We start from the raw sequence: 14703 nt of genomic DNA, 5'->3' as shown, positions 1-14703 counted from the left end.
GAAGGGCAATCGTCAGTTCAAATTTGTTATGAATGAACACGCTGTATATTCTATATTTTGAGTTTGAGTTCAAATTTTCCTTCGTCCTATTACAGGGTCAATCATCATATGGATCACAAGCGACAGGCACAGCTGGGCGGGATTGGTCAGGCCTGGGCAGACGACTGCCACAAGCGACGGTAAAAATAGGTAATTTGTCACAATTTTTACTTTTTTTTTGTATCAGCCGCGCAAAGATTGAGACCAATGTTCTTACGGGACTACCACAAAAAATCCCAGACAAAGCCCGAAAAATCCCAGGAATTCTAAATTTTACCGAAATAGGAGGTAGGACTTTCCTACCTATGTTAACACTTAACAAAAAAAGAAGTTTAATGAATAGCGCCGCAGCCAAATTTTTTGAACATTTTCTTCAGAAATCCCTTAAAATTGCTTAAAATCCCTTAAAATGTTCAAAAATCCCTCAATCCCTTTTTATCCCAGGCAGACCCGAAAAATCAAAGAAAAGGGATGAAAATCCCTTTAAGAACACTGCATTGAGAAGCCCCTGTCTTTAAAAGTCAGCTCCCATGGTGTAGTGCTCCCTGCGCTCGCCCCTGAGGGGGAAAAGTGTAGCATTCATGTAGACTCAGAGTAAGAATAGTCTATGTTCTAATTCTAATGATATTTTTGATTCTGTTTCAGGTGTCGGTGTCGGTGTCAAGTCATCCTCACAAGACTGAAATGACGCTTCATGCACCCCCTTCCGGCTCCACAGAAGTAGAACTTTCCAAAGGCGTGTAAACGTGTGTGACAGACTATTTTGTTGTTGTCCATGTCAATTCTTTTAATTTTAAACCCCAATAAAAGTGCTTCTGTTTTACTCTCGTTTAAAAATATATCGTTTAAAAAAATATTTATACATGGGTTTTACCCGTTGATTTGTTAATCAAAATCAATCAAAAATATATGGTTGTTATAGAAATATTTCTGGAGGTTTAGAGAGCGATTTGTTAATCAAAATCAATCAAAAATATATGGTTGTTATAGAAATATTTCTGGAGGTTTAGAGAGCGAGAGAGAGAGAGAGAGAGAGAGAGAGATGAAGGGAGGAAGAGAGAGAGAGAGAGAGAGAGGGAGAATGAGAGGGAGAGAGAGAGGCAGAGAGAGCGAGAATGAGAGAGAGGGGGAGGGAGAGAGAGAGGGAGAATGAGAGGGAGAGAGAGAGGCAGAGAGAGCGAGAATGAGAGAGGGAGGGAGAGAGAGGTGGTATTTCGGGTCGATATCTCATTTATTTATGCGACGAAATAATAGAATTTTCTTCTCCCTCTCTCTCTCTCTTTCATCTTTTTTCTTTTATCCTCTTCTCCTTCCTATTTCCTACTTCAATTTCTATCCCCCCTCCCCATGTCTCCTTACCCTTTCTCTCTCTCTCTCTCTCTGTCTCTCTCTCGGTCCTTCTTTCCCTCATAGTTAAACCTGGATAATCTATTCTTCTTTTTCTTTCTCTCTCTCTTCCTTTTTTCTCTCTCAACTCCCATGGTTTAGTAGTACTGCACTCGCCTTGTACGCGGGAGACCCGGGTTCGATTTCCACCCGGCCTAAACAGATGAGGTTCGTTCTCGGAACGGCTGGCTTTCCCCTATCCTGTCTTTTTCTCTTCGGTTTCGGAACGATAATAGATTAGCATAAAAGAAAAAAGACACGGTTAGCCCGGTAGTGACGAACTTGCTTGCCATGCAGAAGGTCCCGGGTTCGATGCCCACCATCGAACACACACACGCCAACGAAAACAATAATAATGATAATAATAATAAAAAACAAGAAATATCTGAATAAATACATAATAGTTTGGTTGTATTTGAATTATAGGTAGGTACATAATATAACACCTAGATATTAATTAGTTTTAGATTCAAAGTACTGAGTAGTGTGAAAGACAAAGAAATGAATCTCTTAAAAAACAAAACCACATAACATTTTTAAATTGATTTATGGTGGATTTCACCAATGACTTAATCGGAGATTTCACTAATGGGAGATTTTTCGAACATCCAAAAAGGAGTTTTTAATGAACCAAAAAGGAGTTATGAATTACCCAAAAAGGAGTTTTTAGTGATCCCAATAGGAGGAATTTTTAAAAACTCCCATTTGGATAGTTAAAAACTCCTTTTTGGATCATTAAAAATTCTCCCATTAGTGAAATCTCTGATTAAGTCATTGGTAAAACCTACCATTAGAATAGGTTTAACGTCACTACATAACTTCAAAGGTTTTTAGTGACGAGGGTTTTACCCTTCATTCGGTTACAAGCTACCCGCCTGCTCACATTAACCTCATCCAGCCTGAGTGGAGCTGGGAAAAGTCCAGAACGCGATTACTCAGATGGTCACCCATCCAGATACTAACCACGCGCAACGTTGCTCAACTTCAGTGATTCATTGGGAACTGGTTCATTCAACGTGCTATCGCCGCCGGCTAACACCAGATTTGACTATTTGAGTTTAAAAACTCCCATTTGGATAGTTAAAAACTCCTTTTTGGATCATTAAAAATTCTCCCATTAGTGAAATCTCTGATTAAGTCATTGGTGAAACCCACCCTTAGAATAAGAATAACATATAAGGAAGGTTTGGGTCTTTTTACATATCAAGGTCGAAGGACAGTTCACGAACAGCTCACTAACCAAATTTGTTTAGTCAGCTGAGAAAACTCTTCTCTCATTGGTGGAAATTTTCTGAAAATTATTGAAATCTTTGTTTACATTTCGCAGTCCCGGTCTGTATTTTCAATTTCCCCCGATTTCTGAATGGTTTTATGAATTTTTAAAGTCAATAATGGATAAATAAGATAAGATACCCATGGAATTTACTTAGAAGTTGTTAAAAGTAAAAGTTTCGTAAAAAAGCAGAAATAATGGTTCAAAATTTCTGTAAAAATCATCGTACCCAGGAAATTATTCATGGTCCGGCACTGGTACCAAATCAGCTGATATATAACCTTCGATTTGAAAAGTGTCTTTCGTTTTGGTCCTAAACCTTCCTTCTATGTTATTCTTATTCTGAGAACCCACCATTAGAATAGGTTTAACGTCACTACATAACTTCCAAGGTTTTTAGTGACGCGGGTTTTACCCTTCATTCGGTTACAAGCTACCCGCCTGCTCACATTAACTTCACCCAGCCTGAGTGGTGCCGGGAAACACCAGCAGTACGCGATTGTCCAGATGGTCACCCATCCAGATACTAACCACGCGCAACGTTGCTCAACTTCAGTGATTCATTGGGAACTGGTTCATTCAACGTGCTATCGCCGCTGGCTAAAACCAGATTCGACTATTTGAGCTTTTCTTTAAATTTTACAATTGGGTGGTTTTGTTTCTTAAGCGACTTTATAATGAACTTAATATTTCTACCGAGTGTTCATAAAATACGAATCGGACATACAGGGTGGGTCATTGTAAGCAAAATCTAAGTACTTGATATATGACCCCTTACTCCTAACATGAGCACAGTGGGAAATCTATTTAGGTCTTTTTAAATAATAACAGTGCTCATTTGTACTGATCGCATAGGACTGAAAAATCCCTTTACTCCAGCAATGGGCTACTACTATTATATGCACTCCTGATTATCTCCCGAGATTCTCGACCGTATAAATTTTTTTCATGTGCGATTCGGAATTTTTCATGTGCGGTTCGTTATTCGTTTACATGTAATGTTATCGGTTTCGCATTTTCGTTTTTTTATGTTCTAATTGACAAGTTCGCGGAGTTCGCGAACGATAACATGTTGACAAACTGCTGGACGGGTCTGGAATTCAGACCCGAAACGTCCAGACCAAACATTAAGGTACGTGCCAACTTTAAATCCTATAAAAAGTGTACGTATAAATACACCACACAAGACAGTAAAATAATAATAATCAAATCATAAATCTTTGTGGTAGAGCAGAGAGCTTTTTCCCAACTTTGTGGGTATCACAGCATTGCAAGTCTTTCATATTTACTCAATCATCATATTAATCATCGCTGGTTTCTTCGACTTGTAATGCCGCTACTGGTCGCTACTCGATTAAAGTAGCTACTCACTTGTCCTCACTAGGCTGAGTGCACCCCAAACTCCAAGAAACGAGAAGAAAAAACTTCGGCCCCGCCGAGAATCGAACCCGGGACCTCCGGAGTACAAACCTAGTGTGATACCCACTCGGCCACGGAGGCTACTATGAAATTATAATAATAACCATTACCTCATACTGAGTAACGACGGTCCATTCAAACTCGACGGCCTGGCCTTCCTGCACCCCCTCCTCCGAGGCCGCTAGTAACCTGAATCCAGCCAATGAGATGGCCGGTATCACGTGACCTCCAGACTTGCGCGAATCAGATGCGCAGTGGGGGAACTGGAGCTCATCATAGCCCGGCAGACTGGTGGCTAACTGTAAGTACTGAAATCATAACATAAATAATAAATTTATTTTTTCAAGTTTCCATTTGTTAATGATACCTACAACATATCGAACAGAACATGAAAAATTCATATAAAGCGTATACCCATCCGTGAAAGCAATGTTTGTGTAATGAATGGATGGGTAAACAAAATGCAATTTCTTTGTGTTATTATATCACAACTTTTGAGCTTACTGCAGCATTTTCCAAATATCTCAATAATCCAGCACAGGATAAATTTCCATACCTCGGCTGGGATTGAACCCCCGCCCTCCTGTTTACCAGGCGAGCGCCTTGACCACTACACCACCGAGGCAAATCATTTTTTTTACCCCAAAAAAAGTCCCCAACACTTTTCGGGTTTACTTAGCATCCTCTCGTCTATAACTTTCGAGGAGGAATCGATTGATGCAACTTTGCAACTTCAAGATCGCCCGACAGTTAAAAGATCATCCGACTTACAGTTGAGGGATTACGGGTTCGATTCTTTCCTGTGCCAATAAACTTTGATAATTAAAAAAAAAAAAAAAGAAATACATACGAATAGTCAATCCTATATAATTTTTTACGGGGAGTTTGATGGTTTCAGTAAAAAAATTATGTATGGCAGTTGCAGGTTGAACAACCTGGTATGTAAGTATATGAATTTATGAAAACTGTAGATATTAAGATACGATAACTATGTATAAAGTGTAGAGCTGTAGAGGTATTAAGTTATACGTTATACGAGAAACTGTATTATTAAGATATGAAGAAGATTAAGTAAAAATAATACCGAAGGAGAGAGAGAGAGAGAGAGAGAGAGAGAGAGAGAGAGAGATAATGACGAAGAGTAAAACTGAGAGAGAAATCTTTAATCTCGAGACGCCTTTCAATATTCTCTCCCTCTCCCTCTCTCTCTTACTAAAGAATGTTATTGTTCGAAAGTGTCTTTCTTGTTTTCCTTCTCTCTCGATCTTTTTGTCTGTCTTGCTCTCTCTCAAAAATTTTAGAGAGAGAGAGAGAGGGAGAGAAGGAGAGAGATAGCCAACATAGCTGTCGAAATCTATTCGAAAGCCGAGTTGGAAAGGGTTGTAAATATTGAAGGAAAATATAAAAAAGGAAGGATTAGGAGGAGAAGAAGGAGAAAGAAGATGAAAAGGAGAAAGAGGAAGAATATAAAGAAGCAGAGGAAGAAGAAATAGACAAAATGTTCATATAGAGGGGAGTAAACGGATAAGGAGGAAATTTCGATGCAGAGGAGAAGAAGGAGGAAATTTGAAAATGTAAAAGAGGGAGGTAGAAGGAGAGTAAGAGAGAGAGAGAGAGAGAGTTAGAGGGGAAATAGAGAGTGAGGTAGAAGGAGAGTAAATTCCATACCTCGGCTGGGATTGAACCCACGCCCTCCTGTTTACCAGGCGAGCGCCTTGACCACTACACCACCGAGGCAGGTTGACTTGGCGAAGAGAAAAGTTCAGGACAGATTGATTTCAATATTTCCATTCAAATTTGGACTAAATTTTCAATTATGGCACAGACCTGACTAAAAATTACTATTTTGAGCTCGGGGGAGCTTAAAACGGGACTTTGCACCCTTTTCCCGAACGGTCCAAGGGATGGAATTGCAATCTGACTCAATTTTTTTTTTTCTTCACTTGAGTGGTACATGAACTATATTTCAACATGGGTCAATTCCTATAAAATGACCCTCTAAATTTTATTGTTTTAGATAAATGAATTATCTACAGTCTACACCATAAAGTGGTAGGTAAGTAAGGTATGTCTAAAGCTGTGTCCACACATAGTCGACGGTGTCTTTGACGGTGACGGTGTCGGTAGATTCACCTTCACCTCGTCGATCGACGGTGTCGACTATGTGTGAACACAGCTTATTATTTTGTTAAGTACAATCTTCCCTACAAATACCTAGAAATGAACAGCTTGCACTACACAAAATGGACTGCGTCCTTCTACAAGTTTTGCTACTCATACAAGTAACCACTAACCTGAGGCGTTCTCTACCACCTAACCCTTTGAGCTCCATTCTGGCCCGGGTTGTCAAACAGCCCGGGGCCAGAATTTGGAGAGTGTGAATTAGATTCAAACACATCGCTAGGGAAGGACTCCCTATGATTTTACCTTCTCCATACAGGTTGTCTCTTAGTCTAGCTGCCAGGATTTCTCCTCCTGTATCCTGTCAAGTTCCGGAATCCCTCATTTTTCCTGCTCTATGACTTTGAAACATCACCCAAGTAAGCGCAACTGTTCTATTATTAACCTGGGATTTGTTATATTGTTACTCCCCTGTGTCGTGGAAAACGTGAGTGAACATGGAAAGTGTTTGAAAATTGTCTATTCTGGTGTTGTTGTCTAGACTATTAAATTCTGGTGTTGTCGGTTGTCGTCTAGACTATTAAATTAATTAGATAATAAATTCATTTAATAGTTGCTTGGGAGTCTTAATTATCGAATTTCTCGCTAGGGATATATTGATTTTTTGTTGCCAAGGATGTATTATTCTCCCGAACTCTAAGAGGGAAAGGAAGACAGGATAGAAGAACTAAGAAAGCCAGGCGTTTCGAGAACGAGCCCTATTTGGCCGTGAATTGAACCCACTACCTAGCCCTTACAAGGCAGGTGAGCTTCCTTCTAGGCTGGATTTAACTTACCGAAGGAGTATTCGACTATTTCGAACAGATAGAAGTAGGCGGCCGAGGAAGGGGACTGCAGATAAAGCTTGGGTACAGCGCTAGCATACACTTCATCAGCCGTGGCAGATTTCCTTACGCTCACCGTGATTACCTGGCAACACAAGTAAAAAACCAATCAATCAAATCACAAATTATCTGTGGTAAAGCAGAGCTTTTTCACAACTTTTGTGGATATCACAGAAATACTGAGTGCCTCCTTTGCAATCAATTGATTTCCATATTTCAATAATCTTTTTACCCTGGTAATGCCGCCACTGACTGGTTGCTTAGTTTAAGGAGCTACTCAATTGTCCTCACGAGACTGAGTGCACCACAAACTTCAAGCACAGAGTCCAAAAGACTTCGACCCCGCCGAAAATCGAACCCACGACCTAGCACTTGCAAAAAAAAAAAAAAAGCTTGTGAGTACTCACCTCACGGTCAGGTAGCAAGATCTTAATGTCGACAGGTGACGATATGTTGGTTCCGTTCTCATCAAGAGCATCGGTTAGGAACTCCTGCATGAGTTCAGATTCAGCAATGACTCGCACGGCACATACTTTCTCCAGATATATCTCTAGGCCTCGTCTCCTCGAGTCTAGCTGTTGTTCTGTCAGTCTGAAATGGGGAAAATCACAAAACATTGAGGGATCATTTTATTTTCACTTAGGTACAAGCTTATACAGGGAGGCGCAGAAGTAACCTGATAAAGTTAAAATTGAATAACTTTCTTTGTGGTAAACATTTTTTTCTTGTCTTTAGATTATTGTAAAGAACCCTTGGGGAATCTATTGTGGGAATTTTCAATACACTACAAAGAACTAAACTCGTAAAATTTCATTTTCAAAATTGACAGTCAATTAGAAATGGTTGAAAATTGGATGATTTCTGACTTCACTTTATCTTCTCGCCAACAGACTTTTCTTGATTTTTTCCTTGATGATTTCCTTCTTCCTTTCTTCCAGGAATTCTTGGCAAAGGCTATGAAGGAGAGTAAGAGAGAGAGAGAGAGTGGTATGAGGTAGAAGGAGAGTGAGAGAGAGAGAGAGAGAGAGAGAGAGAGAGAGTTAGAGGGGAAATAGAGAGTGAAAGGTAGAGAAAGGAGAGAGAGAGAGAGGGGAAAGGAAAGGTAGGTTTGGAACGTAGAGGGAAAGAAGAGGAAAATAGAGGGGGAAATACAGAGAGAGAAGAGAGGGGAAGGAGAGAAGAGGTTAGAAGAAGAAGGAGGGTAGGGGAACGACGAAGAAGTAGAGAAGGAGAGGATAACAAAAGGAGGGGAAGGTAGAGGGAGAGAAAGAGAAAGACAGGTAGAGCCGTAGAGGGGTTGGGGAGAATATTACCTGCCGAAATATTGTAACTCCCCTCCTATCCCTTCGAGGAGGAAAGGAGGGAGAGAGAAAGGGAAAGAGAGAGGGAGGGAAGGAGGGGGAGAGGGGTAAAGATTTATTGAATCTGATGTGATTTATTTATTTTCCCAGGAAGGCTCTCCTCCGGCGCGCGGAGAAAAATATTTCAGCGTTGGAATGTGCTAGTTATTATGAAAAAGGGGGGAAAAAAGAAGAAGAAGAAGAAAGGGAGGAAGAAGAAAAAGAAGAAGAAGAAGAAGAAGAGGAGAGAGAAAAAAAACATACCTACATACCAAAAAAAAGCGGGGAAAGTGTGTTAAATTGAAATAAAAAATTAATTTCCCCTCCTCTCCCCCCCCCACGCCATGTTTCGTGGAGCAATTGTCTTTTTTCCATTTGAGAAATAGCATTTATTATCTTTAACTGGGAAAATATGCAAAGGAGAGGGAGAGAAAGAGAGAGAGGGAGGGGGAGAGGGAGAGAGAGAAAAAGAAAGAAAAAAGTGTCATTTTGATTTATAAAAGAAATTTGCAACTGATGTGACTGAGAGAGAGAGAGAGAGAAAATGCGAAAAAAGGGAGGAAAATAATGAAGAAATTAAAAAGAAAGGAAGAAAAAAAGAAAGGAAGAAAGAAAGGAAAAAAGAAAGAAAGGAAGAAAGAAAGAAAGGAAGAAAGAAAGAAAGAAAGAAAGCAAGAAAGAAAGAAAGGAAGAAAGCAAGAAAGAAAGAAAGCAAGAAAGAAAGAACTTTTTATAGGCCGTAGGGATTATTGTAACATAATCATTATGTATTTACCTAGATATTAAATTTTGGTTTCTTTTTAAGTCCGTGGTTTACAAAAAGATTTTTTTTTTTTTACCCAATCGGTCCTTTAAGGAAGGAATGACTAGCACTTACTGTCTTTCTTCTCGCCCCATCTGACGAGGAACATACTATGGGCATTCTACGACACAGACCACACGAGTCTAAAGAAGCGGTTTTTTCAAAAACTTATTATTATTATTATTATTATTTTTTTTTTAGATAGGTAGGTAGGTACTTAATTTCAAAAAGTTGAGCGTGGCGCTTAACTGGATGGGTGACCTTGGTGCTTCCATTTCTTCTTCTTAATTTTTTTTTTCTGCTCGTTCAAGTTAATTTATCAAGCGACGAGAAATAAAAACTGGCAACAGCAAAAGCCGGCAGCCTTTCAGAAAAAACGTTTAGAAAGAAAAGTTTTTTTTTTTATGGGAAAAAGAAAGGAGAGAGAAAGAGGGATGGAGGGAGAGAGAGAGATAGGGGGGAGAGGGAAGATTAATAATTAAGGCCAAGGAGACATCGTTTGTAATAATCTGGAGATGATCCCTTTTTCGTTCCACGGGATGAAGGGGTTTTTCACTCCCAACTGAAAAGATTAAATTGTAAGAACGCCTGGTATCTTTAGTGTGTAAGTGTGTATGCAATGTGCTAAGCAAAAATAATTGGCACGTTGAACACATCAGTTCCCAATGGAACACGTTAAGCAACGTTGCGCGAGGTTAATATATGGATGGGTGACCATGTGAGCAAAAATATTATTTACAGAAATTTATGTATATGGTAGAGATTTTAGGTTTTTTGAGACCAGATTACCTACATAGTGGATCAAGATAAAAATACAATGGTGCAGTGATATCCTAACCATGGACCATATATTTAATTGCCACACACATCTACAAATACACTCCTCCCTCCCCTCACCACCAACCCTTGATAACAACCCTGCCAACATCAATTCGGCCTTAATGTACCTGAAGGCCATTGGACTATATACCAAGATCTAGTTAAACAGGGGAACGGGGCAAACGACACAAGAGTGTTAAAGTGCCTAACTAGAGAGAAAAAAAAACCTTTAATATAAACTTACCACAAAGCTTTCATCTTCTGTGTTAACATAGCTGTAATCTGGTATACTAATAGGTAAAGATCTTTTCTCCGTGTAGTCTATTTGTTGATAGCCGGAATGGTCATCTGGTGGCTCGAGTCTTTCCGCTTCCTGGAAATAGAAACATATAGGAGTTTTTTATTTATTATTTATGTCCAATCAGTCTGGATTTTATTGATGGTTAGACTGATTTGATTAACAGATGAAAATTTTGCCAATCAGATATCTGCAGGTCAGTTGGGAAGTACAGATTAATTTACAGCTCAATCTGACTTATGTCTAATCCCTTATTTAGTCTTTTATGCACACATTTTGTAACTTGGATGACATGAGACATAAAATTAATTTCTTTTTTACCTGAATGTTCATCAACTGTCAACTGTGTACCTTGCTATGTTACATCAACTGTGTACCTTGCTATGTTACATCAACTGTTACTTTAGACATGAAAGTCTAGCAGGTTAAGTACAGATTAATTTACAGCTCAATCTGACTTATGTCTAATCCCTTATTTAGTCTTTTATGCACACATTTTGTAACTTGGATGACATAACACATAAAATTAATTTCCTTTTTACCTGAATGTTCATGAACTGTGTACCTTGCTATGTTACATCAACTGTTACTTTAGACATGAAAGTCTAGCAGGTTTTTTTCTGACTTACCTCCGGACTGACAGAGATCACAGTTAAACTCAAAACATCACCGCCTGACTTGATTAATTCTACGACTTGCTTGTGAGTGGCTCCCTCTACATTGACATTATTCCTGAAACAGAATGATATGAGATTATTAATGGGTGGATCAACACCTTCAGTCTAATTTTATTACTAGAGCATATCTCACCAATTCCCTTTATGTGCCCAAACCATACCTATCAACCTACTTGTGTGTATTTTCTTTCCTTGTGGACCTTTCAGCAATTCTCTGATTTTCTCATTCTCACTCTGACCTTTATTATTAGCCACAACATCCAGCAAAACATTTTCAGCTCTACAACTTCTAGTTTTCTCTCTTTTGTTTTTTAGAACTAGTGCATATGAAGAACTTTGTGTAACTTACACAGCTAATATCCTGAAGTAGGTACCTACCCAATAAGACAAATAGGTACCTAAGTAGGTACCTACCCAATAAGACAAATAGGTACCTAAGTAGGTACCTACCCCTTAGTAGGTACCTACCCAATAAGACAAATAGGTACCTAAGTAGGTACCTATTTGTCCATAGCAAAAACATAGGTATTAATATCACCGGTAATACCTACGTAAACAAAACCACACAATCTAATAAACATTACCCTTTTTATACAGCCTACAGGCCCAGTGTCCAGGTAAGGGAGGGGGAGGTATGGGAGAAATAAGGAGGGAGGGAGGCAAATGGAAGGGATATATCTAGGATGTAGATGCTTGAGAGAGAGATATAGCGGGGATATTTAGGGAGGGATAAAACACAGTAATTTGTGACTCCTATGCCCAAGGCTCTAGGGACATTATTAGATTATCTAGCCTTTGTTTTCACTCCCTCCCTCCCCCTCCCCCCCCTCTCTCTCTCTCCTAAAACAGACCTATAGGCTGTACGTGAAGTAAATATGTATACAAGTGTCCCAGGGTTTGAATCCTGGTGGAAGTCAAATTTTGACCGGGACACACATTGCTTGCTCACCCCCTGAGAAATAGAGCTTCCTCAATTTTATTGCAAAGAGGCTGTGCTTGAGCTGGGATTCTTTTTTTTTCTAACTGGCCCTCTTTTTTTTCTACTTAATAAACTTTTTTTAATAGAAATTTAGAATAGATCTAATTTAGCCATGTAAATTCAGCCCTATAATTTTTATTAATATTTTTTTTTTTTTTTTTTATTAATATTTTTTTTTTTTTTTTTTTTAGTGTGCCCTATAATTATTTAACATATAAATTCAGCTCTAGAATATAGCCCTGGAAGCTTAGCTCCAGAATTAGATCTATAAATATATAGCCCGAGACGAGAATATTAAGACATGGAAGTTATCAATGTTGCTTCGAACTTCGAAAAAAAAAAAAAAATCAATTTTTTTCATACAGTCCACGTCAACTGGGAAGTCCGATGGAAGCGCATGGAGAGGAACCGCAACTTCTCAACTGTAAGTCGGACAGTTATAAAAGTTTCACCATTCGATTCGGCGTGAAAAATCCCATGGGATCAACTATTCACATGCTTACTTGTTAATCAACGAGCTATTTTTTGACGAGTGCGCACCCAAAGGTCATCGGACTTCCCAGTTGAAGTGGACTGTACTTTATAATTTTTTCATACTCCTTATCACACGGGGAGTATTTTAAGATAGAAAATTTTTGGTCGAATTGGAATATCGGAATATTTGAACATTGGAATATCGGAATATCTGAATGTTAGAATATCTGAACATTGGAATATCTGAATATTGGAAATTAATGAAAGAATGTTTACATAGTCCTTTCTCAGAGGGGAGTACTTAGGACTTAGGGCTTAGGATTGGAAAGTTTATAGGAGATTAATTCCAGAGGGAGGGGAGGAGGAGGAGGAAGAAGAAGGAGAGAGAGTGAAAGAGAGAGAGGAAGAGAGGAAGAGAGGGAGAGAGAGAGAGAGAGAGAGAGAGAGAGAGAGAGAGAGAGAGAGAGAGAGAGGGTAATGAGGATGAGGAATTGAAAGAGAGGAAGAAGAAGGAGAGGGAGGGAAGGAGTGAGGGGACGAAGAAAATATAGAGAGATTGGACGAGAGATGACGCAGGGGGGGGGGAGGAACGAGAGAGAGGAGAAATAAGAATGGGAGGGAAGGAGGGAGAGAAAGAAAGAGAGAGAGAGAGAGAGAGAGAGAGAGAGAAGGTGATTGATTAAGAGAGCAGTTTTTTATCCTCCTCTTCAGTCCAAAGCGATCACCCTAGTTAGGGCGATCACCCTATTTGGGGCTGATTGAGAGGCTGACGAAAAACGCCGACCCCGTCTGCACACGGGAAAAGGTGAAGAAAAAGAAGAAGATTTTTATTCTTCGTAAAGGCAATGACCGGCGCTCGTTCCCACTTGTTCCGACTTGTCGTGAGTTCATCCGATTTTTTTCCGAATGTCCTGTAGGCAATGTAATTTAATGTAAATGTAAATGCAGTTTCTTTGTGTTATTATGTCACAACTTTGGTGCTCGTAAATGCAGTTTTTTTGTGTTATTATGTCACAACTTTGGTGCTCACTGCAGCATTGTAGGATTTTCCCAATATCTCAATAATCCTAAAATCCAATGTTTACCTACCATGCTGGCACCGGTCGCTATGCGCATTTATATGTCATAGCTACTCATTTTCCTCACGAGGCTGAGTGGGCCCCGCAACAGCCAGTCACGGAATCAACCATTTGGATGATACAAATTTCTTGACCCCACCGGGAATCGAACCCGGGTCTCCCACGTGCAAGGCGAGCGCAGTGACCACTACGCCATGGGAGCTGACGTAATTTATTTAAACAGGAGTGTTCTCACTACACACGACACGATTTTTATTCCGATCGAAAAGTGGGAACGGGTCTTTATAGGGACTTTTCAGTCTCATTCCACAAGAGGGAACTTTTTTCGTGGGAATTTCCCTCATTGTTATTCTTCGTAAAACTAAAGGGACTTTTCAGTCTCATTCCACAAAGGGATTTTTTTTCGTGGGAATTTCTTTCAGTCACTGAACAGGCTACAAAATACAAGTCTAATGGGTTTGGGAATACTTAGCCTTAGTTTTTTTATACTTTTTTTTAATGTTCGGCTGGGATTTTCTTGAAGGCAAAATTAAGAGCCTTTCTGAGATGATTTTCCTTCAGATAATGTTTTTTTTTTTTTTTTTTTTTTTTTTTTTGAGGTTTACAGAGGGAACTGTAACTGCTATGGTCTTATCGTCCCGAAATCGAAGAGAGAAGGAAGACAGGATAGAAGAAAGCCAGCCGTTTCTCTCTCTCTCTCTCTCTCTCTCTCTCTCTCTCTCTCTCTCTCTCTCTCTCTCTTTCTCTCTCTCTCTCTTGATCTTTCTCTCTCTCTCTCTCTCTCTCTCTCTCTCTCTCTCTCTTTCGGTCTCTCTCTCTTTCGATCTTTCTCTCTCTCTTTCCTCTCTCTCTCTCTCTCGCTCATATGGGATCGGTTTCCTCTCTTTCTTTCTTTCTCTTTCCCTCTCTCTTTCATCTTGATCTTTCCCTCTTCCTTCATTTCAATCTACAATATTCCTTTCTCTCTTTCCTCTCCCTAGGTATTTCTCTCTCTATTTCTCTCTCTCTCTCTCTCTTTCACTCTTTCAATATCTCTTTTTCTTACTCTCCAGCCATTCATATAATTATTATTTATTTTGCAATCGTAGCTTCACCACTGTTTGAGATATGAAA

The 14703-nt window shown here is 39.4% G+C and overlaps 1 protein-coding gene and 1 pseudogene across 1 annotated transcript; both read right to left on the bottom strand.

Annotated features, from left to right (window-relative positions):
- Nucleotides 1-3181: 3181 nt before the first annotated feature.
- Nucleotides 3182-3299, bottom strand: LOC113468768 (annotated as a pseudogene).
- Nucleotides 3300-4185: 886 nt separating this feature from the next.
- On the bottom strand, nucleotides 4186-14646 carry LOC103512342 (sorting nexin-27-like). The gene is made up of 8 exons (XM_026825860.1): nucleotides 14636-14646; nucleotides 11408-11419; nucleotides 11011-11113; nucleotides 10328-10456; nucleotides 9340-9359; nucleotides 7530-7713; nucleotides 7061-7207; nucleotides 4186-4425 (listed from the first exon to the last, which is right to left on the bottom strand). Exons 1-8 carry the CDS (start codon nucleotides 14644-14646, stop codon nucleotides 4201-4203), a joined length of 831 nt encoding a protein of 276 aa, XP_026681661.1. The 3' UTR covers nucleotides 4186-4200.
- Nucleotides 14647-14703: the final 57 nt, after the last annotated feature.

The sequence above is a fragment of the Diaphorina citri genome, unplaced genomic scaffold (assembly GCF_000475195.1).
Source record: "Diaphorina citri unplaced genomic scaffold, Diaci psyllid genome assembly version 1.1 scaffold36, whole genome shotgun sequence".
NCBI lineage: Eukaryota > Metazoa > Arthropoda > Insecta > Hemiptera > Psyllidae > Diaphorina > Diaphorina citri.
The sequence above is the reverse complement of the archived record's forward strand: the minus strand, read 5'-3'. Positions and strand labels throughout refer to the sequence as shown.

Excerpts from the sequence above, each read along its gene's own strand:
- LOC103512342 (XM_026825860.1), bottom strand. Across the intron at positions 10,457-11,010 it reads TGATCTCTGTCAGTCCGGAG|GAAGCGGAAAGACTCGAGCC; the intron begins GTAAGTCAGAAA and ends TTCTATTTCCAG. Across the intron at positions 7,714-9,339 it reads ATGGGGCGAGAAGAAAGACA|ACTGACAGAACAACAGCTAG; the intron begins GTAAGTGCTAGT and ends TCCCCATTTCAG.